The sequence below is a fragment of the Sorghum bicolor genome, chromosome 6 (genome assembly GCF_000003195.3).
Source record: "Sorghum bicolor cultivar BTx623 chromosome 6, Sorghum_bicolor_NCBIv3, whole genome shotgun sequence".
Classification (NCBI taxonomy): Eukaryota; Viridiplantae; Streptophyta; class Magnoliopsida; order Poales; family Poaceae; genus Sorghum; species Sorghum bicolor.
Window position 1 is genome coordinate 54,564,712 of NC_012875.2, and position 22,567 is coordinate 54,587,278.

General features: G+C 45.3%; 3 protein-coding genes and 1 long non-coding RNA gene across 5 annotated transcripts; 2 read left to right on the forward strand and 2 right to left on the reverse strand.

The window, feature by feature from the left end:
• On the reverse strand, positions 21-6,624 carry LOC8057693. Of its 2 annotated transcripts, none has more exons than XM_002448348.2 (7): positions 6,410-6,624; positions 3,817-4,392; positions 1,738-3,141; positions 1,329-1,656; positions 922-1,177; positions 588-804; positions 21-413 (listed from the first exon to the last, which is right to left on the reverse strand). In XM_002448348.2, exons 1-7 carry the CDS (start codon positions 6,596-6,598, stop codon positions 387-389), a joined length of 2,997 nt encoding a protein of 998 aa, XP_002448393.2. In that variant the 5' UTR covers positions 6,599-6,624; the 3' UTR covers positions 21-386. The 2 variants fall into 2 exon arrangements, with proteins under 2 accessions (XP_002448393.2, XP_021318632.1); XM_021462957.1 differs by lacking the exon at positions 6,410-6,624 and adding an exon at positions 5,098-5,251 and having other exon boundaries at positions 30-413.
• LOC110436216 lies at positions 8,126-9,513 on the forward strand. The gene is made up of 2 exons (XR_002454010.1): positions 8,126-8,611; positions 8,929-9,513. It is a non-coding gene; the product is annotated as an uncharacterized LOC110436216 (long non-coding RNA).
• Positions 12,386-14,691, forward strand: LOC110436337 (pentatricopeptide repeat-containing protein At5g13770, chloroplastic). The gene is made up of 2 exons (XM_021463165.1): positions 12,386-14,417; positions 14,497-14,691. Exon 1 carries the CDS (start codon positions 12,494-12,496, stop codon positions 14,309-14,311), a length of 1,818 nt encoding a protein of 605 aa, XP_021318840.1. The 5' UTR covers positions 12,386-12,493; the 3' UTR covers positions 14,312-14,417; positions 14,497-14,691.
• On the reverse strand, positions 18,104-19,224 carry LOC8057694. Its single transcript, XM_002448349.2, has 2 exons — positions 18,744-19,224; positions 18,104-18,612 (listed from the first exon to the last, which is right to left on the reverse strand). The coding sequence occupies exons 1-2, from the start codon at positions 18,962-18,964 to the stop codon at positions 18,309-18,311; spliced, it is 525 nt and encodes a 174-aa protein (XP_002448394.1). The 5' UTR covers positions 18,965-19,224; the 3' UTR covers positions 18,104-18,308.

A 22,567-nucleotide genomic window follows, 5' to 3' on the forward strand; every position in this document is an offset into this window, starting at 1 on the left:
GACAAAACTTAAACAGTGTATGGCATGTAACACCGATTACAATTTCCTTTTAGTTTTAGAGCAAGATCTGCCAGTGAAGTTTACCTTACAACCCAACCAAACAACAAGTGACTTACACAGTTACACTGCATTCACATGACCAAATGTTGTTTCCAAACAGAACAATGATAAAACTATTAAACTCCCAACAAACAAACCACTACAATTAGGGGGTTGTGGGCAACCAGTGTGCATAGAGCTAACATTGCTAAACAAAATACTGTGCTTCACAAGTTCCCACACAGCATCAAGATGGAGCCTCATCTCAGGTCTGCATAGCAAAACCATTACACCTACATGATGTATTCAAAAGACATTGCTCTTGCACCTTGGAAAATTCAGGCCTCTCATGGACAATATTTTGGCCTTGTTTTCTGCAAATCACGCAAACAAAAGTCTTTAACTCTTAACATACTGACAGCTGACTAATATTCTTGTCAATAAATTTGATGTGACAGGTAATACAATTATGCGCATGGAAGATGGAACACCTTTAGTTTTCATCTGATAACCATAGCACAAGACATGTAGGAGGGCAATTTAAGTACCTGAAACCTGGGCCTGCTAATATGCAGCGATTCCATTTTCACTGAATTCTCAGCATCATCTAGCTCAATTGTGGCCTTTATTACTGCATTTGACAAATCTTTGTCATCACTGACGTCAAAAAAACATCCTCTATCCTGCACATCCTTGATAATCTTCTGCCAAACAGAACTGCTGCTGAACAAAGTTGTCCCGTTCCCCACTATCCATAAACAGTACCTGCGAACAAAGAAGAAAAAATATTTGAACATCTTTACCTCATCATGCATGCACTCTTAGAATTAAGATTAGGAACTAGCACAAGATGGCCATGCATGGTGCAAGCAAGGAGCTTACCTGGCCCTTGTCAGAGCCACATTTGTCCTCTGTAAGTTTGAAAGAAACCCAACTGAACCGGCTCCATTGCTCCTGACTGTTGATATGATAATGATATCTTCCTCTGCACCTTGGAAACCATCCACAGATTTTACTTTCACTGAGAAACCATCATACCTACTGTAGGTTTTCCCAAGCTTTTCCTGGATAGCTCTAACTTGAGCATTGTACGGGGAAACAACACCAACAGATAGCTTGGTTCCAGTAGAAACTGACTCTGCAATTAATAAAAAAGCAGAAAAAATAAGCTTGGGCTCCTAATATTCACTCTTGAGACTGAATTTAAATCAAAGAACATCATAATTATCATAGCAAGAACTACAACACTACAACTAAAAGAGCAATATTCATAGTGGCTTAGACTTCACCTTTGAACAATCTCTGCACCATCCGCACAACGACAGCAGCTTCTATTGTGTTTTTGAGGCTCCGGCCATTCTTTTCAGTGGTTTCATGTCCGCTATCTACATTTATAAATGAATATGGACCAAACCATTTTCCTGCCAAAAACCTCTTGTTATAGTTCATATGAGTGACATTTGGGCCATCAGATATCTTGCCATCATAAAACGTGGCAACTGGAAACTTGCTTATTTCTGGATGCATCCTATACTGGACATTCAGAAGATGTTTACTGTAGCCCAATGAACTTAATCTCTCAAAAATACTTCGTCCAAAGTTAGCACTGTCAGATATCTACAAAAATCATATTACAAGTCAATACTCTAGATCCAAGAATAAAATGCCAAATAAGAATACTGAATTGAAGGAGCTTACTTTGCTCTTCACAAGAGCTGGAAGCTGATATTCGTCTCCAATGAAAATAGCCTGCTTTATACCAGGCAGCTGCAACGGAATTAAGGTTTCACATTCTTTGAGCTGTGCAGCCTCGTCAACAATCAGCAACTCAAGAAGGTTCATGTTTTCAGGTTTCTTAAGCAGCCCACATAAACCTGAGGAAGAATTTCCCTTAGGCACATTATACAACCTAAATGAACTAGAAACTGTACAGAGGATGCATTTGGTTCTTGCCAAAACATATTGTTGAACAGATCGTTCACTGTAACAATTTGGAAGCTCCAAGTTTGTGCAAAGGTATCTTAGTTCTTGCACACACAGTGATCTTGCCAGACTGAACTTCAATTTATTGCATGAATTGATCTGTACACTGGCCAGTTTTTCTGGCCAGATCTCAGGGTCCCCTTCGTCTTCTATTTTGCTTGCAAGCAGTTCGTCTGACCATATATCTCCATCATCAAAGTCACAATTTATCAGAGCATAAAGAATTTTGATCAGTTCAAGCACCTCCAGCATACACTGAAAGCTCCTTTCTGTTTCTGGATTTCTTGGGTGATCATTGTATAGTATATCAATACAATCATACAAATTACCATAGAGTTTGTTGTAATCATCCTTCAGATAATGCTTGAAAGATGGTACCATTAATGTTTCCTCTACATCTCCAGAGTCATAACATTCGTCATCATCACAGTCATTATCCTTATTCTTTAAAACAACATCACTGTAATTATCCTTGTCTTCAGACTCCTTGCTATTCTGCTCACAGTTATCATTTCTATGACATGTTTGCCAAGAAGTGTCTTCATCTATATCCTTCACGGGGCTCTCTTGTTGAATAATATCCTGAATGTATGACTGGTACTTGGTTGCTGAGTTCTCAAGCAGATCTATGAGTGAGCACAAGCAATGCCTCCAGCCAGTGTTCGGCATGAAACATGGTAATAAGCGCTTGGCACGAGAGTCAAGAAATACGGCAGAAAGGACGTTCCCTTCATCTATCTTCATCCTCTTCTTGTTTCCATATAGAACAATGTCATTCAAGAAGCAGATGCTGCCATCTGATGGCTTCCCAACAAGATTGACAATTCGAGCTGCAACCTCCAATACAGCAGTATTTGTAGGTGCACAGGCAAGTGTCTTTCGGCCCTTAACAAGCATGGCCCACAAGATAGTGCTGATGGTTTTAGTTTTACCTGTCCCAGGGGGGCCCCATAATAGTTTTAAGGAAGAGGAGTCATTATCAATTGCTAAAACACAGTCCGCTACAGCGTTTAGCTGTGAATCATTTAGATTGAACTTCTCAAGGCCAAGGCCATCGATTGATTCATTACGGAGGGTTTGAGATAACTGGAAACATGATGAGCTAGCATCTTCTACAGCCTTCATGAAAAAATTATTTAAAAACATAAATAAGTTAGCTACCATGATGTTTATCTCACTTCACTGTGGAAAGAAATAACCTGTTATCATTGTAAAAAAAGTTCCAATATGCCCCAAAAAGTATAAGTAATGTAACATTGATGAAAATGCTTCATGGAAAGCCAGAAGGTTGCAAGAGCTTAGTGGGACTATGCAATTAAGATAATGCAATGTCACATACTCCCTCCATTTCTTTTTATAAGTGAAGAAAGTATTTCAATGCTTTGACCATTAATTTCTCTTACAATATATTATCAAGTGCTACAAACCATTATCTTACTAAAACAACATGCAAAACATGGAACATGCACATTAACCTTATGTATATTTTAACTAGCCGATAGTCAAAATTTACTATGTTTGACTTTTTTTTATTTCCAATACGCCATATATTTGAAATGGACGTAATACTTGATGCATGACGTGCAAAGAAGCATGGTTATCATCGTCCACAAATGCAATATACCAGAAAATTAGAGGAAGTATAATGCAGCATTGATGATAATCTTTCATAAAAAATCTAGCATGCTGCCCACTTGATGAAACATAACAATTAAGACATGAATTATGACATTCTAAGTCTATATAAATGCTGATAGAGGGAAAAACTTGTCAAAGAGAAACACAATTGCATACCCTTTTCTTGTACTGCCACACCATATCAACAAGATCCGTGCTCTTTTTGTTCTGAAGCTCAATAAGATTGGCATCATTTGGTCCCATTTGAAGGCATTTCCATATACGATTGTATGTCTCCATATTTATGAGAAAAACAACAAAAAAAAGCCGTTTTGGTATTTTTGTTTGAGGATCTGCCTCAATGGGGATGGCAGATGACAATTGCACAATGCAGCAATTAGGTGGAATTTTGTCGTCTCCACTTTTCAGAACTGAACCTAATACATATGACACCTTATTTTGTGTTAAGTCAGACACATCCTTCGGTTTCTGCGAGGACATGACTATTATATCACCCTCTGTGGGTTCATAAACCTCCCTTGACTTCTCATCCGTCACAGGTTCTGCAACCTCAAGACCAAATATTGGCCTCTCGTTGTCAAGCTTTTCCATCTGGATTACTTCTATGAAGCTCGAATGAGCATAACCATCCAATGAAGAGAAGATATCAGTATGCACTTCTTCAATCAATGGGTAGGCAAAGGAGTTCAAGTAACTCGCAAAAGACTCGAAAGTATCTGGTATCCTCTTGACCTGCAGTGATTATCAGATTTCTTCAGTACAAGTATTTTTTTTTTCTCGAACACTTCAGTACAAGTAAAATTAAGTACAGCCAACATCTAATTAGAAGGTAGCAATGCAATGCAGGTAAAACTCAGCAAACTTCAAAGGTATATATGCTATAGCCTATAATTAATAGAACATGCATCAGCGAGCAGGTAAGTAAGAAAAAATAAATTGTTAATCCAGCAGAGAATAGATGAAACATTAGTACGCTAGGGTAATGACACTTTATATATTTATAATTTTATTAGAACTGGAATCTGAAAGAATTGTAGATTGCAATAGCATCCTTATTATAAATAAGAGATTGCGTACTTCCATAGATAGTTTGTGTTAGCAAAATGAGACAGGTCATATGAAAACATATCTAAATAATAGCAGAAACTAAAGCTTCGTTAACAGATCATAATCCATCACCCCAATGAACGGAGAAACAAAAGATATTCAGAACTCTACTAGGCGAAGAAACAGGATTTTTGAACTACCAATCACACACAAAACATAGGAAGCACAAGATAAATCTCCAAAAAGGGACACTCAAAAAAAATTCTCCAAAAAGGGCCTTGAGCCCACTAGACTCGATCCGAAGCTGTTCCTAATTCCTGTTTGCTTAGGACCTCAACAACACACAAAACCAAAGCATATCTGAAGAAATGAAGAGGAGAAGGGAGTAACCAGAGAGGGAGGGGTTCGGATGAAGAGAGCCATGGGAGCAGTAAACGGTCTGAAGCTCGTTCCCCAACAGGCACGAAGGCGGCGCCGCCTCCATTGCGGTTGCCGGCCGAGGCCGGTAGCAGCGGCGGAGTGAAGGACTCGCAGTGCGCAAGGACAGGGAGGGTTGAGATGGGCTGGCTTCCTTTGGGTTGGGCCGCCGTCTGTAGGCTCTGAATGGGCCTAGGCCCCTGAGGTTAGCATTTTGGCTAATTAATCGCTTGTTCACAGCACTTGTGTTCTAACGGCTACTGCCGCGTTAGCAGGCTTATTGTGAAGCACAGAGGCTAAATCTTTGGCTTGTCAGCATTGTTCAATCTCCAGCTGAGCTTGGTCCCAGATACAATAGGTATCAGATTTTCACAATGAGAAGGAAAAAAAAAGGAAAAGAACAAGGATAACAGAAAGGGGGGAAAAGGAAGGCTACATGAACAATTTACTCCATAAAAAATGGCGTTCTTGTTTTTCGAAAAGTCAATCTATCCCAATTTTAACCAACTATATAAAAAATACAAATATTTATTATCCATAATAACTATCGTTAAATAGATAATAGAAAATATTTTTATAATAAACATCTTTGAAGATCAACATAGCTTTCAGTACACTAGGGAGGTTCCGAGCATCCCGTACAACTCTTCTGACCCTTAGGATGCCGTTAAGGTGTATTGTATTAAACTTTTTTTCTCTACCTTGATACAAAGACGAGCAAATCTTTTGTGTGATCGAGAAAATAAACATCTTTGGAGATACAAATGTTGATACTATATTTTATAAAGTCAGCTAAACTTAGAACGTTTGACTTAATCCAAACCTAAATGGCATTCTTTTTTGGAACGGGGCGAGTAGACTTCAGAATAATATAAACCCAGAACTCCAAAAGCAACCGCGATATACATGGCTTCAGGGGTAATATGACGCACCAGACGTAGGACTACAACATTACAGTTACAGCATGTCAACATTGTTCTGCATGATGTATATAGTAGATGTGCGACTACAGCACTACTAGTTATGTGGCTTGCAAGTGCGCAAGGAAGCAGATCGCACGAAAATCAAATCAAAGCCGCGAGAGACATGCGGATAACATAACAATCTTTAATTTGATCACGTTGAGCAGTCTGTTCATGCATGCAAGGGTTTTGTGCGCCTATAGAACTCGATCTAACTCCTTATTAATACAGTCGGAATATTCTAGATCTTTCGAATAAAAAGAAACATGTCAGCAGCCAGGCAAACAAAAAAAAACGATGAAGCGGTGTTTGATCGACGTGACCTGGTGCCTGAGCAGGTCCCTGTTGAAGATATCCCAAACGGACCACGAGAACACCTTGCGCTCGAGATGGCCGAGCGCGAACCTGTTCTTCTCCCTGGCCCAGTAGCTCGCCACGGCCTCCATCGTGTCCACCACGCCGTGGAACTCGTCGTCACTCATCCTGCCGCTCTGTCTTCCGTCACTCATCATGGCCAGGCGCTGCTGGTTAGCATTGCTGCTCAACTGGTGGCGAGCTAGCTAAGTATAGCTCGCAGACGCAGCTACTTAACACAATGACCAAACGACCTTTCGTATTCTCCAGTGCTACAGCAGTTTGGATCTCAACCAACCGTTGGATGGGTCGCGCAGTACTCGAGGGCACTGAGTAGGGCACACGTACTGCCATGCAGCTCCGTTAAGTTTGCTTAGCAGAGGTGCCAGCGGCCAGCGGCTTGGCCCGCTACTTAGCGCTGATGACTCAAAAGAAGAGGGAGAGTCGAAGCAAAGCGTCGTAGGCACAAGGGAGCAAAGGCACGTAAAAGCTAAAGCGCAGACTTGGGTTCCTTTGGAGGGTCGGCCAATGACTGTCGCTGACTTGGGTTCCTTCGGAGGGTTGGCATGTGGCTGTCGCTCAGTGACGGAACTAGGGGGGCTAGCAGGGGCCATGGCACCCCTAACTCCTGAAACTTTCTTTAAGAGTACATGTAAAGTTAGTTATTTTTAAGTGATGGAGCTTAAGCCAAGTGTAATCTTCATGCATATCTTCTATACTCGGCCCCCCTATATATTTGCTCTGGTTCCGTCTCTGCTGTCACTCGCCGACTTGGGTCGTCGGGATGTACCGTTCCAACTTCTCCCTCTGTATTTTTTTTAAGGAAAATCTTTTGTTCTAGAAATCTGCAAGAGTTTCGCACTCTAACCATTTATTATTATTATTATTTGTAAAGTTTAGCCGGAGGCATGTACAGCGCGTCATTTTCTCCCATCTGTGTGTTGTGAATTTTGCACAAACAACCCCGCTTGCCTACAATCAATGAGGAGAGAAGGTCCGCTCGTCGTCTCCCGAGGCGACGAGGAGGGCTCGTTGTCTAAGGTGATATCGTCGGCTCAACGCGCGCTGTACGGGGCGTCGTCGCGAGTCGACGGGCTCGCGGATCCTGCTGTGCACGCGCGCAAGATGCATTTTTCGCGCCAAATCCAGTGTACGGCTCCATATATTTGGAGCTTCTTCAAGGTGCAGAGCCCGGGCATGGTGGCGGCGGCGATGTTGGGAGGGGCGTCGGGGCAGAAGGACAAGGTGAAAGCAGCAGCTGCGACATTGCCTTCCTCAGCTGGTCGTGGATCTGGCTGGGCAGCGACCCCCTTCTCTGTTGGTCGTGGATCTGGCTGGTCGGCGGCCCCCTTCTCCGTTGGCCACGGATCCAACTCGGCAGTGGCCCCTTTCTCTGTTGCCGCCTAGTTATTTGAACCGGACCGGACCGGCGGTCGGACCGGTAAAAGATTGAACCAGAGCCTACACCAGTCCGGTTTACTTAAAAGACCGGATGTGCAATTGAACCGCTAAAAACAGGTTGAACCGGCTGGTTTTTTACTGAACCGGTGAACCGGCCGGTTTCATGTGAACCGAGACGGTTTTTTAACTTATTCCAAAATGCCCTCTATGTATTCAGGAGAAGCTTATCCGTTCAAGGGTATTATTGGAAAAATGTCTCAATGTACCCTTCGAGCGCTAGTGGGTCTTTGGTGCGTGCGTGACTCGTGAAAGACGGAAGTTTTTGTGGCGCATCTGGCTTGGCTGCTTGGGTCGTGGCGGCGCATAGCAGGGGCAGGCCGGTGGGCGGCGGCGCATTAGGCTCCAGCAGGGCGCGGCTGCTGCGGCTGCTGCGCACGGGCGCCGGTGGGGGCGCCTGCTGCAGGCGAGCGTGCGGCTGTGGCTGCGGCAGACTGCAGCAAGCGGCGGCGGCGGCGGCGGCTCTGTTCCTGCTCTAGAGTCTGGACGGGTGTCGGTGAGGGCTGCTGCTGCTCCTGTACTGCAGGGCGTCGGCGAGCTGGGGCCTAGGCCTAGGGGGCAGCTCTGCTCTCTGCTTATTGCTGCGGCTGCGGTTGGTACTCTGCTCTACGTGACAACGAACAGCTCTTGTCTGCTCATGTACTGCAGTACTGCTGTGGCTGCTACTCTCCTCCACGGCTCCACTTGAAGAAGCAAGAACAAAAACACTACTGGTGAGCTACTGATCTGAGCTTTCAATTTTTATTTTTAGGTTTTCTATAGATCTCTGTTAGTAAGATCAATGGTGGAGTATATTAGGAATGTCCAAATCTCGTTAATTTGTGACTAAATTTAATATTTTCAATCGTGTGATCACTGATAAATGATAACTTGCCTTATGTTATCACTTATCAATTTATCACACACTTTGTATTTTGAATTTAAGACTTTGTCATTCTATTGCAGCTGTGCAATTAAATTGTATTATTCCATCAGTCAATTATTAATGCTCAGTTATTAATTATATCATATTTATATATACCGGTTCAAGGTATTTGTGACCGGTTCGATTTGACCGGTCCGAAACAATTGAACTGGCGGTTCAACCGGTTCTAAACGGTTGGACCAATGAACCATTGAACCGACGGTCTCGCCGGTTCGATTTCCGGTCCAGTCCTAATAACTATGGTTGGCCGTGGATCCGGCCCGGCGGCGTTCGTCTTCCGGCGGCGGCATGGCATCAATATCGACTGCATCCGGTGTCAGTGTCGTGCCATCTTCCCCATTGGCTGAATCCTGCCCCATTCGATGGCAGACAAGTCGGTGGCTTCACCAGCAACAGCGGTGGTGGCTTCACCGGCACCTCTTCGTCAACAACTGGATTTCCGTTCCCTCCATATCCATCTGCTACTTTGTGGGATTCAGCCGGCGCTAGTCCAGTGTCTCCTTCAGTTGGGCATTCAGCAAGTTTGGATTTGTCATGGTAATCAATCTTCTATGATCTCTGCAAGCAACTTATTGATCCATGTCTACTGTAAGGAAATGTTACTTATTTGCTGATGTAGCATATGCGGATCCTAATCTATGATCATTGTACGTTTAGACAATACAGTATAAAATAAGTAAGTTGAGTTCAGTGTGAGTCCATGCTTTTTTTTATCTATATTCTTTTATTTATTTCCTGAAGTGTATGAACAGTGAGATTTGTATGGACTTTTGAATTGATCTGTGCTACTTTATTTTGTAGGGATAAAAACGCAGATCCATCTTGGAACTAAACAAGGCCCTTATTTAAAAATTTTCAAGATTCACCGTCACATCGAATCATACGACAACTACATGAAGCATTAAATATAGACGAAAACAAAAACTAATTACACAGTTTATTTGTAATTTACGAGATGAATCTTTTAAGCCTAGTTAGTTCATGATTGGATAATTTTTATCAAATACAAACGAAAGTAGTTGGTATTTAATTACACAGATTTCATGTAAACATAGTTTCTAAACTAAACATAACTCTAAAATTTTAGCATCTTGCATTTCATCATTCTAAAGTATTTTGCATTTTATGGGGAACTAAACACCCCTTAGTTGCATTTTTTTTTTGTAAAATAGATATTGTAGCACTTTTGTTTGTATTTGATAAATATTGTCCAATCATGAACTAACTAGGCTCAAAAGATTTGTCTACCAAATTATAGGTAAAATGCATAATTAATTATTTTTTATCTATATTTATATGTCGCAAGATTTAATGTGACGAAAAATTTTGAAAAATTTTATAATTTTTTTTGGAACGCCCAACTCGATCGAGGGGCCAGCGGCCCAGTGCCGCGTCGGATACGAGACGGTCTCTGCCAGACGAGCGGTGGACCCAGTTCTCCCCCAACTCGTGAATCGTGATTAGCATTTGACGGGCCGAGCTAGCGGGAGATTTTACGACAGAACGAGCTTGGCCCGATGACTAGTCGCCAAGGAGAATCCGAGTCCTAAACGAGCCGAGATGGGCTGTGGCGATTTGGTCAGGCCTGCTCCGCCCACTATGGGTTTGTCTGGTCATTTTGTTGAGACGCATCCTCTAAATTTTCATTTTATTTTAATTCAGAAAAGGTAATATTTTGTTAGGTTTCTTGTAGTGGATCCATCTAGGTTCAAGTTCTTGACTTGGCACGGGTGTCCGCATTTTCCTAGATTTATTCTATGATTTATTAGCGCTATGCTTCCAGTGATAGACGGCGTCTTCGTCGACAGCAAGGCGCATGGGGTGACTTCGTGAATCTCGTGATCGGCCGGCTCAGTCATTCGGAGATGCTCATAGAGATAGAGTTTGCGTACTTATATTCATAAGAGTGAGTGTGTGTATTATGAATGTATGCTTTGTACGCTCGCAAAAAAAAAAGAATGTATGCTTTGTACTTTATAATTCTCAAAAAAAAAATCTGGAAACTAGCATTTTTTGTCAAGCCAGGAACCATGGCTAACAAATGAACATAGCACACCACATGTATTGGCATAGTTAAATAGATATGTTCTTTTACATGTGTGGATATTAGGTTAAACCACGTCATTTTGCTTGGCGTGAACCGTATAGAAGTTACGCCACCCAACGACGAAGAGTCACACCATGTTTCTTACAGTGACCGTGTTGGCCTCAATTGCCAACAGCTTACAACGTTATTTACTTTATATATGTATGTTAACCATGTTTCTTACAGTGACTGCAGTTTATCATGCAACATCTAACCTGTCTCGTCATTATTCCTTGTCACATCGAATCTTGCGACACAGGCATGAAGTATTAAATATAGATGAAAACAAAAACTAATTATACAGTTACGAAACGAATCTTTTGAACCTAGTTAGTCCATGATTGAACAATAATTACCAAATACAAACGAAAGTAGTACCCAAAATCTAAAAAATTTTGCCAACTAAACGAGGTCATAGTATATGCAAACGTCACTTATGAAGCCTAGTTGAAACAGGCCTGAAAACTGCAAAGATATTTTTTTTATAACATGCGGCATCGTGTGCTGGGATTAACTGTAGAGGAAGCTATACCACGCAATTGTGAATTGCGGGAGTTCATTTGGCAGTACACAAAAGGTGTAGGCAGTGAAGTCCTCTAATCTGGCTGCAATGCAGATCACAGGATATTTGCTTTATGTAATTGCTTTTTGCTATATATGTGCACCACGGCGCTTGATATTATTATGTGAGCTGATTTGTTTGGATATTATGTGGTCATGGTCAAAACAAAGCTGAATCCCGTCTGCTTCTGGATATTATGTTTCCACTTTTTTTTTGGGTCTGTAGGTAGCCACAACATTGCCGGGCCTACTCACATTTGGCTCTCAAAAAAAGATGGATTTTCCTTTTGAACAAAAATGCAGCAGTCAGCACCACGGCCCACGGGTGATAGTTTGGTACCAAGGCCTTGTTTAGTTCTAAATTTTTTTTACAAAATAGAAATAGTAGCACTTTCGTTTGTATTTGATAAATATTGTCCAATTATGAACTAACTAGGCTCAAAAGATTCGTCTCGTCAATTCCGACCAAACTGTGCAATTAGTTTTTATTTTTATCTATATTTAATACTCCATGCATGCGTCTGAAGATTTGATGTGACGGAGAATTTGAAAAATTTTGCAAATTTTTTTGGAACTAAACAAGGCCTACAAAGCTGTTGGTTGCTTTCTAATGTCTTTCAGTCCAATTTCGCCCCCCTAACAGTTTAGATCTTTTCCCCTGCTTGCTTTGTGGCGTCACAAGCTTTGTTTACTGGTGGCTGTCATCCGTGTTCGAGCTACGCGGATCAAGCGAGCGTCTCCAGAATCCAAATGTGGCAGGCGATTTTTCACCGTATTTCGCCCAAAAACCGTGCTCCTTACACTTGCAGGGTAACTGCAACTCCACGTAACAATGGTTTTGAAATTCCAATGGTTCTCCTGAAACTTTCTGTCTGAACCCACGTGGCCACACCCTACCCATGCATAAGCGTAACAGAACGTTTCAACCAAGAGGGACCAGCAGAGATAAGGTGCTCCGGGCGTAAACAGAGTGGTTCTTCCGCTCCCGGCCTCTAGTTCTTCTTCCTCCAGAAGTCCAGAGTGATGGCCAAATGCTACTCAGATTGGCCCCCGATTCCGCCTCTCCATCCATCGCGAAGAACGCCGCCGCAATCCCACGCCTCCCCGTGCACGATCAGGCGGCAGCCCGCGACCTTCGTGCTCCACTGCTCCAGGTCCTGCGCTCCTCCTCTCCTCGAGCCCAAGAACCTGCGCGCCGATGAGTTCGAGGCCGTGCCGACGACGCCGGTGTCGGCGCTGCCTGACGCCGTCCCGAAGCTGGGGATATCCAACAAGTTCATCCGAGGCCTCTGCGGCGACCCGCAGACCGAGCAGCTTGCCTTCGAGGGCTACAGGAGGGCGCTGCTGCAGCCGGAGTTCCGGTTGGAGAAGAAGACGGCCAACGCGCTGACCCTGCAGCTGCTCAGGGAGAAGCAGTGGGGCTCGCTGGAGCTGCTGGTCGAGGACTTCAGGGCGTACGGCGTGCTCCCGGAGAAGCGGACGTGCGCGCGCCTCGTCGCCTGCTGCATCAGGGCGAGGAGGTTCGGCCTCGCCGACGCCGTGCTCGAAGTCGTCGAGGTGAAGAAGGGAGCCCCCGCTACCATGGCCTTCGGCGCGGCCATGCAGGCGTACAACAAGCTGCACATGTACTCGAGCACGGTGCTGCTGTACGGGCGGGCGAGGGTGGCTCGCCTGCCGCTGAACGCCGACTCCTACCGCGCCGTGATGGCGGCGTGCGGCGCGCTGGGCGAGCCGGACATGGTGGCCTCGCTGTTCAAGCTGTACAGGTCCCACAAGTGGTACCCCTCCGACACCTGCGTGGAGACGTACGCCATCGTCTGCGACGCGCTGGGAAAGGGCGGCAGAGCCCTGGATGCTCTGCGATGCCTGCGCGAGATGGAAGCGGATGGGCTCTCGCCCGACGCCGCCATCTACTCCTCCGTCATCGGCGCTCTGGCCGATGCTCGAGAAAAGGCGGCGGCGGAGGACCTGTACCACGAAGCGTGGCACAGCAAGATGCTCGGAGACCCCGACATGTTCTTGAAGCTGACCATCATGCACGCCGAGGCTGGTCTGGTTGAGTCAACAATAGAGGTCGCCAAGGACATGAGGCAGATCGGACTGAGGGTCACCGACTGCATCCTCTGTACCATCATCAGTGGCTTCGTGAAGAGGAGAGGCCTGAAACCAGCCATCAGAGCATATGACAAGCTGGTCTCCATAGGGTGTGAGCCTGGGCAGGTCACCTACGCATCAGTCATCAACGTGTACTGCCGGCTTGGGCGCAGCGACAGAGCAGAGGCCGTCTTCTCAGAGATGATCGAGCGAGGTTTCGACAAGTGTGTGGTCGCCTATGGCAACATGATCTCCATGTATGGCAAGATCAGGAGGGCGTCGGAGGCCATGAGGCTGCTGGCCCTGATGAAGCAGAATGGGTGCGAGCCCAATGTCTTCGTGTACAACGCCCTGCTCGACATGCACGGCAGGCTGGGGAACTCGAAGCAGGCCGAGAAGATCTGGAAGGAGATGATGCGGCGCAAGGTCCGGCCTGACCGGATCAGTTACACGGCCATCATCCTGGCGAACAACCGGGCAGGGGAGCTGAACCGGTGCGTGGAGCTGTACCAGGAGTACAGGGAGACCGGAGGGAAGGTGGACAAGGTCATGGCTGGCCTCATGGTTGGGGTGCTCTCCAAGAGCAGCCGCTTCAACGAGCTCATCGAGCTGCTCAAGGAAATGAACGGGACAAAGCTGGACCGGAGGCTGTACATGAGCGTCCTGAGAAGCCTCCGGGATGCCGGGCTGGAGGTTCACGTCAAGTGGCTTCAGAGTAACTTCACCTTCATGGAAGAGAAAACCTGATGCCAGGTGCCTGGAGTTCTTGCTGTGCATATTCATACCGAAGTATATTGGGCGCCTGAAGGAAAAAAAAAAATGCTCTGTAAATGGAGACTTAAAAAAACAAAAGGTAAATATTTGCTTGCCTCAGTGCTCTCTTCCGAAGCTTGTATGCTATTGCTGCACAATTCTGACATTCATTGGCTCAGGTGATGTAAATGTATTTTAAGGGATGCCAACTTTGTACCAGTAATGATCTGATTCCAGAATTCTCGAACAGATTGCCTAGTTCAGTAACTCTGCTTGTCAGATTTGCTGAAACTGTTGTACCATAGCCACTTTGGGTAAATGTATCTTTGTATCTATAATGAAAAAAAAAACACATTACTTTGGTACTGCTCCTATATAAGTGTCTTTTTTATTGTGTGTGACTTGCTCCTATGTAAGTGTCGATACGGAACTACTCTGCTAGCTCCTCTTCCTGCTGCTACTTGCCAGCAGCTTTCAGTACCAAGAACAGAAGTATCGATTCTAAGGGTCGCTTCTGTGTTGTCTGTCTAGCGATGATGAATGTTTTGACAAAACAGGAGGGGCCAAAGCCCCTATAGGGATTTATTGAAACCAAAGTTACAAGTTACAAGTTTAGTAAATTACAAAAACACCACCACCACTTCAAGAGACCCAAAAAGGAGAGGAAGAAAATACAAGTACAAAAGAGGACTGTAACATATTCTGGATCCATAGGTCAAAGAGAGCTGAGTGTTTAGCCTTTGCCCTCAGAGTGAGCAACTTCATCTCTTTGCTGAATGTCTCTTTCACAGAATGCAAGTTGGCTCGAATGTTGCCGAAAATTAGATCGTTCCTCCTTCCTCGCTTCCAAATGGCCCAAGACAACAGGATTGCCACCGTCATAAAGAACTTTGGGTGGGACTGATTTCTGATAGCTTGCAAAGCAACCGGAAAAGGTATGTCTTCTTCTAGAGTTATATGGACCAAATTCCAACAACTTTTCGCCAAAAAGAAGGTGATATTTGTGGTTTCCGCCACTCTTAGCCCTGGTGCTGGGGGCGTCTTGTTGTTTTCCTCCTCAACGTTGTAAAGCATAATGAGCCGATCTGGGGCTAAATCAGTATAAATTCAGGTGGGGAGTAACCCCCTCGGTGACATTGGAAAAAAGAGAGAGTGAAGCTGAGTGTTTAACTTGGGCTTGACAGAGAACACAGTTGTACGATTCTAGCTGCATATTTTTTCTTTGTGAGTATATTCCTTGAGCATGGATATTTGGATTCAGATTATCCACATCCGCATGGATATTAAAAATTCTTCTTCACATGCTCAACATTCGGATTCAGAACAGCAGATCGTAGCAGAGGATTATCCGCACCACTTTCATCTTGTTCGCTTGAGTTTATCTACCAAATCTGTCAATCATTTAACAATGTTTTTTTCTCACAACAAATCAGCTTTCTGATATGTCTAGCGAACAAGTTTAATAAATAGGAAATTCACTAATCTTCGTAAACTCTACGTTGACCACTAAACCCCTGTCATGCTAGGACCTTAATGCCCAAGGCCTCCCTATTAATATATGGACTTTTCTTCGGTGTGAAGTAGCCATGGTTGTGTTCTCAATTGTTCTATGATTTTCATAGTCATTGCACCTCTCATGGTAGGTTGGGTAGGTCCCTTACATGACACCATTCAATTATTTTTTCATTGATGTGGTATTTATGTAGTTTTTTTTTCTTTTTGAAGAAAACTGTGGAGCTTGCTCTCCAGTGAAATAAATTAAAGCAAGGACAAAAAGTTATAGAAACGTTAGCTAGCTGCTAACAAAGAACAGAGAAGAAAACTCACCTAGGACTTACCTAGAAGAGAGCACACGAAGGTGCAGAGAAAGAGCCACAACGGCAAGTACAAAACAAAATTACAACATATTGATCCAATTCATTACTGATACACGTTTGGCGCTAGGTAGTTTGAAGAGATGAAGTTTAACATCATTCTTGAAAAGTGCTTCTAATTTTCCAGTGAGGATGCTTTATGATTAAAGATGAAATTGTTCCTCACTTTCTAGATACACCAGGCATTGATCATGAACAAATCCATAAAGTAGGGGCCGACAAAATTGAGCTGCTATTGTATCGACATTTGACACACATTGTCTTGCAGATCCCACTGAATTCCAATGGCAAACCATCTAGTAACACTGGAAGTACACTCAGAAAATAAATGCAGTGAGGTTTCATCTACCTGTTCATGACATAAAACACAATGGCGCCCTTCATCCAGATGTTGTGTCTTCTTTGCAGTAGATATTTTTGTGTTTAATCTATCTACCAGGAGTAGCCAAGCAAAGAACTTAATCCTTAGAGCAACTCCAACAGACATGCTATCCGTATTGTCTAGGCTATTTTTACATTTTCAAAGCAAAAGTTAAACTCCAACAGATGTGCTATCTGGTTTGCTAAAATAGCAAGTTTGCTATTCCTAAATTTTCGCTTGTCATATATAGCATGTCGTCCTCACTAGCTATCCTATACAAAGGCTGTTGTGGAATTCAATGCTTTGAGTGAGTTTTTTATTTTACACAATGGCTAAATCTTGTAATTTAGAATATAATTTTAGCTAGTCTCTTGGAGATGCTCTTAGCATGCACTTAGCTTTCCATATCCAACAGAATGGAGAGGGTGGCGTGATACTCTCAAAGTGATGCCGGTAGTATTGCCTTGAGCTATAAAGTCCACCACTCCATTGATAAACTTAAACATCAGTTTGATCATTATATGCTCTGAGGGAATCCAGGTCTTCCTTTGAAAAAAAGGAATTCATTATGTGCTTGTCTAGACATTGGCAACCTGAAAATATCCAACAAATTGGTTGCAGCCAAACCATCTTTTAGTGACAAGTTTTTATTGCTAGCATATATATAGAGGTTAGGAAAATGTCTGTAGTTGTAGGTTTTGCAATTTTTTTTAATTGATGTGGTATTTCTTTAATTGTGGTCTTTGCATTTTCCTACTAAAAGGAACTTCAGAAGTCTTTTTATCCTTCCTAATTGATAAAAATAGAGATTTTAGTGAAAAACAACTTGAAACAATTCCTTAACTAGATCTCTAAATATTATCATCTTTTATTTCGGATTTCTCGCTAGCCAAAATGAAAAATAAGACTAACTATCTAGAGTGCACATAAGAAATACTTAAGCTGTTAGAGGATGAAAATATATAAAGAACACTTTTTATTCAAACGATTCGATGATTTAGAATGCTAATTGAAAGACTCTTAGGATAACCACTTAAATGTTTAGCTTTTCTGCCCTTCCAAAAGTTCAAGCAAAGCTCTTCCGGCCATGTTGGGGAAGAAAATGGGCTATGCTCACCTTGTCTTTGTATACTTGTCAATAGTCAGTCTACTGTCACTAGAACTCTAGAAGCACTAAAACTATCAGCAGCACATTGATCAGGCGTGTTCTGAATGTAATAACACCTACATGCTCCAACGAAATGCAGAGATGTGGGCAAATACTCGACCTTGTTTGTCACCCAAGCGTTTGCCGGTTTCAGTTTCAGAGCAAACAGGAGATTTTGGAGCGTGGTTGGCTTTTCAGTTAAAAGGTTAAGCTAGTGTCGTCACTTTTGGTGGGCATTCCAGTTAAGGACTCTGAGAGAGTACCGTTTGCTGTAATAGGGTAGCAGCGTTTTCTGAACCGTCTTCTCTGCTTCGTCTGAAACTCTTGTGTTTCCGTTTGATGAATGGAAATGGGGTATGGCCTCGTGCCGGGAAAAAAGAGAGCAAATAGGAGTTCACACGAAGTTATGGAAGGGAGAAACCTTTGAATTTTGATGCAAGCTGGATCAAATTTAGAAGAAAAAAAACCCGCCTTTGTAACATGTTAGCTCTCTTGCAAAATATTTACACACGCATGCATAGTCGCCATTTCATTTTCAAGTTCGACGTAAACTAACAAGTAACAACCGTATTATGTGGCAGTGATTTTACTGGTAGGCGGGCGAATCCCCTATGCAAATAACAGGGACTTCCCGGCCGCCGCCGGTCTCGCCGTTACAAGCGTCCGCGCTCGCACCAGTCTTCTGGGTGCCGAGACGAGCGCCGGCGGCGTCGTCAGCCGCGCTCTGGACGCCTGCTTCTTGCCGGCCGCAGAGGGAGGGCCGCGGTGCGCGTCCTTGAGGCCGACGCCGCAGCTCCGCGACGTCTTGAGCCGCTTCGCCAGCGGCGGCTTGGGCAGGTCCTCGAGGCCGGCCACGGCCGCCAGCGACGCGAACGACTGCGACTTGCCGTCGAAGAACTTGGACAGGCCCCTCCTGCACAACAGCGCCCCAAACAAAGCAGCGCGGCGTCAGATCACAGATTCACAGCACCGCACCCGGCCAAGACCAAAATATTTGAAAGCCGGAAGCAATGCGCAACCGGCTGGCCACGCATAAGTACGTACTTGATCGGGAGGTGCGTCATGAGGGAGGCCATCTCGAAGTGGGAGTTGGACCCGGACGAGCTAGCGTCGTCGGCGAGGTCCACCCCGTCCGACGACGATGACGTGGAATGCAACGCGGAGGGCTCGGACGGGCAGCCGATGTCCTCCTCCTGCTCCTCGAACCTGCTGATCACCTCCTCCTCCTCCTCCTTGCCGCGCGCGAACAGGACGTAGGCCTCCATTCTTCCCCAACTCCCAAGCAGATCACGCGAACGAACGAACGAACGAACGGTGGAACGATGAGGTGCGATGCTCTAAGCTGAGTAGCTGACGACTGCTGGGGCTGCACGACACCACGAAGACGAAGGCATGGGGAGGGAATGGAGGAAGGAAGCCAGAGCTATAAAGGTAGCGGTGGCGGATGGCGGGCGGATAAGAATGACGACGAGTAGCGGGGGATGCGCGCGGGAGAAGATAAACGAGCCGTTCAGTCAGCTCGCGGGACCAACAAAAATGGGGAAAAAAGGGAGAAAAGTGTGGTATTATCTACAGCAGTCCGTCTCGTTCTCATCCGTTCTACGGCGAGCGACCCAGACCCTGTCTGTCGTCCTCCCTTTTCTTTGCCTGTCGGAGGAGTGGGAGTCGCTTAACGGGGGGCTGCGTCCTGGGAACGGAGAGGAGGTCGGAGCCCGAAGAGGATAAGGCCTCCACCTGTTTGCTTGCACGGTTTCGCAAGGAGATGCGCGGCGCGGCTCTGCTACCGCTGTGCCCGCACGGGTTGGTTTCCTCCACGGTCCTCCTCCCTCTGGGCCCTGGCGTGCCGACCAGCCCCGGCCCGTCTGGGTGGGTCGGTCGCCCCTGCACTCCTGCACGATGCAGCAACTGCCCTTTGGCAATGTTTTGCCGTCAGATCTCTTGCTTGCTAAGGCCTTGATTAGTTCGCAAAAATTTCAAGATTCTTCGTCACATTAAATTTTAGTCATATGCATGGAGCATTAAATATAGATCAAAATAAAAATTAATTGCACAGTTTATCTGTAATTTGTGAGATGAATTTTTTGAGCTTAGTTACTCTTTGTTTGGACAATGTTTGTCAAATAAAAACGAAAGTGCTACAGCTAGAACGAAATTTTTTGCGAACTAAACGAGACCTAAATAAAATAAAATGTTCGAGTCAGCTGCGAATGCTCGGATCGTCACGGTGTCTTTCTTTTTTGTTGTTTTTTTTAGAAAAAAACGTTGTACCATGTGGAGACGGGAAGGCTTGCATGTAACGTGATAACGTCGGTCTTCTTTCTTTTGTATGAAAGGGATCAGAGCGTCAGATCGTTGAAAAGATTTGAGGGTTGCTTGTGAGTAACCATCGATCGGTGTCCCCATGGCATGGAGGCACAGGCACCACACGGATGGTCGGTCGGGCGGGGCCGAGGAGCCCCCGCCGTGCGTGCCAGATCAGCGCGGCATCAAAGGCGCCAGCGGCAAGCTAAAAATACGGGCCTGGCCTGCGGGGAGCCATGACCATGAGTAATCGCAACGAGGAGCAGATGCGTGGCTCCCCGTGGCTCACAGCCGCCCGCTTGTCCACGTCAAGCGGCAGGCTGCTGATGTGGCTCCAAGCGTGACTCATGGACACCTAACCCGCACATCGTTTTCGGGCCTGTTTGGTACAGCTCAACAGCTTCATGAGCTGTTGTGAGCTGTTTTTTTTGCCAAACACTTATTTCCAAAACAGCTTCATGGGTGAAGCTATTTTTCTCCTTCTCTCACAAAGACATAAGTTGGATGAAGCTGGAAAAAAGTAGCTTATTACAGCTTCTCCCTCATTTCTCTCTCTCAACTATGCATGAAGTAGTTGGTGAAGCTATTTTGCCAAACACTTTCACCAAAACGGCTCAGCTTCATCTAGAAAGTCACTCATGAAGCTATTTTCTGAAAAAACAGCTTTACTAGTGAAGTTGACCTGTGCCAAACAAGCCCTTCGTCTTCAACCGCAGGACAGGATCGATCGCGCGCGGGCGTCAAATGCTACTATATGGCACGCTTTGTACTAAATTCTGGTGCAAGTACGGCGGTTGAAGCGGCATTTGGTCACACTTGGCTCGGGACATTAAAGAACTTGGAAAATGATGGGAAAAAACGTTTGCTCGTTGTCGGGCCCATGCTTGTTGGGTGTATGGGCTGTAAATGTCTTAGCATACGACGGAGCGGGCTAGCGGGGATCTGTCATGGAAGCCCATGAAATGTTACCCAACGCTCTTTCCGGCCTAGGCTTCAAGTCCACCTGAAAATTAAGCTGGGTTTGTCGTTGCGTGGTGCGGCCGCCTAGCCCTACTATCATGCTTTTTGCTTGATAAATTTTAGCTAGCTAAAATTATTTTAAAAATTTTTAAGTGACTAATAAACTAAACTATTTTAACTTTTTTAGTTAATGTATTTAAAACTTTAGCTACTAAAATAACTAAAATTTAGCTAGCTAAAATTTAGAAAAAAAAAAACGAGGCCGAGGACGCACCTACTGTACGCGTGGCCGGCCGGCACGAGCGCACCGCCGGGCACGTCTCGATCCGTGGAGCTCAGCTCACCACCTCCTGCCTGCATTTGCTTGCTGATCCGCTCGATTTTCGCCGGCCAGTGCCTCTCTACTCTAGGGTCTAGGCCCATTGAGTGGCGTAGGACACGTGATGGCCTGATGGGGAGATCTCGGCACAGGTAACTGCTTCGTTCCATGACTGTTCCTTGCTCCTTCATGGCCTACAGTTCCTGTACAAATCGAGCGGCGCCCGAACGCCAACAGTGGACTGATCCGTAGCCACCGCACCTGTATGTAGGACGCCCGACGCCAACACATGCACATTTAACACCGAGTCGTCGAGCGCGGTGACTAACATGGGAGCAAAATCCCAGTCCACTCTGGCATTCGACGACCCCATATCCACATGCAGAAAATATACGTGGGAGCGAGCAGGCACGCTGACCGATCTTGAGGAAATGCAGGCGTATCTTGTCACGATACGTCGATAATAATACCATGAGTCCACGACCCACTGCTGATCGCCTACAGAAGCGGATCTTGCTGCCGCGCCATCGTCGTAGTTGACCGCAGCAGGCGACTCGGATCCGTCGACATCGCGCTCGCGCCGGGCGGCTCCATCTCCATGAAATTTAGCAGCACCATCCAATGGCTGCACGCCTGGGCCTAATCAGGGCCTGGATGCGCGTGTCACGGAGAATCCCCAGGGTCGCAAGGGGACAGAAACGAGAGGGGTCAGACCACCTCACATGCGTACGAGTGCCGTGGCGCCCTTCCATGGGAGTCCGTTTTACCTCTGTGTGTGTCCCCGCCATTATCGGTGGTCCAACCAGAAGCTACCTGAAAGAAGGCAGGCGCCAGGCGGCAGGCCCGTGGAATCAGAATGTACCGGTGGGTCGCTGGAATAGGGAGCGCATTTGCTTCATCCGGTTCCGGGCCTTCCTTCCCGGGTGAGCGCCTGGTTGATAACTTGATACGTACATCCTCAGTACCGGTATGGAAGAGCATTAGGGAAGTGAAGGTGATTAGGCGAAGGTTGTGTGGTTGTCTCGTGTGGAAAGAGATCCTCTGCCGTAATTTCACCATGACTTGTCACTGGCATGCAAACACGCTAGGCATGAGTTTGAGATCCACCTGTCATTTACAGTGTCACAGTCTCACGCCGTTCAGCTAGTAAGTTACGCAAGAGGAACTATATTCGTCTTGTGGTTACATAATTCCAGTTGACAGAACTCGAAAAAAAGATTGTCGGTGTTTTTCACCGGCAGATACTCGGTTCTTAGTAGAACTCGCTTGATGCAAAGAGCAAACACAG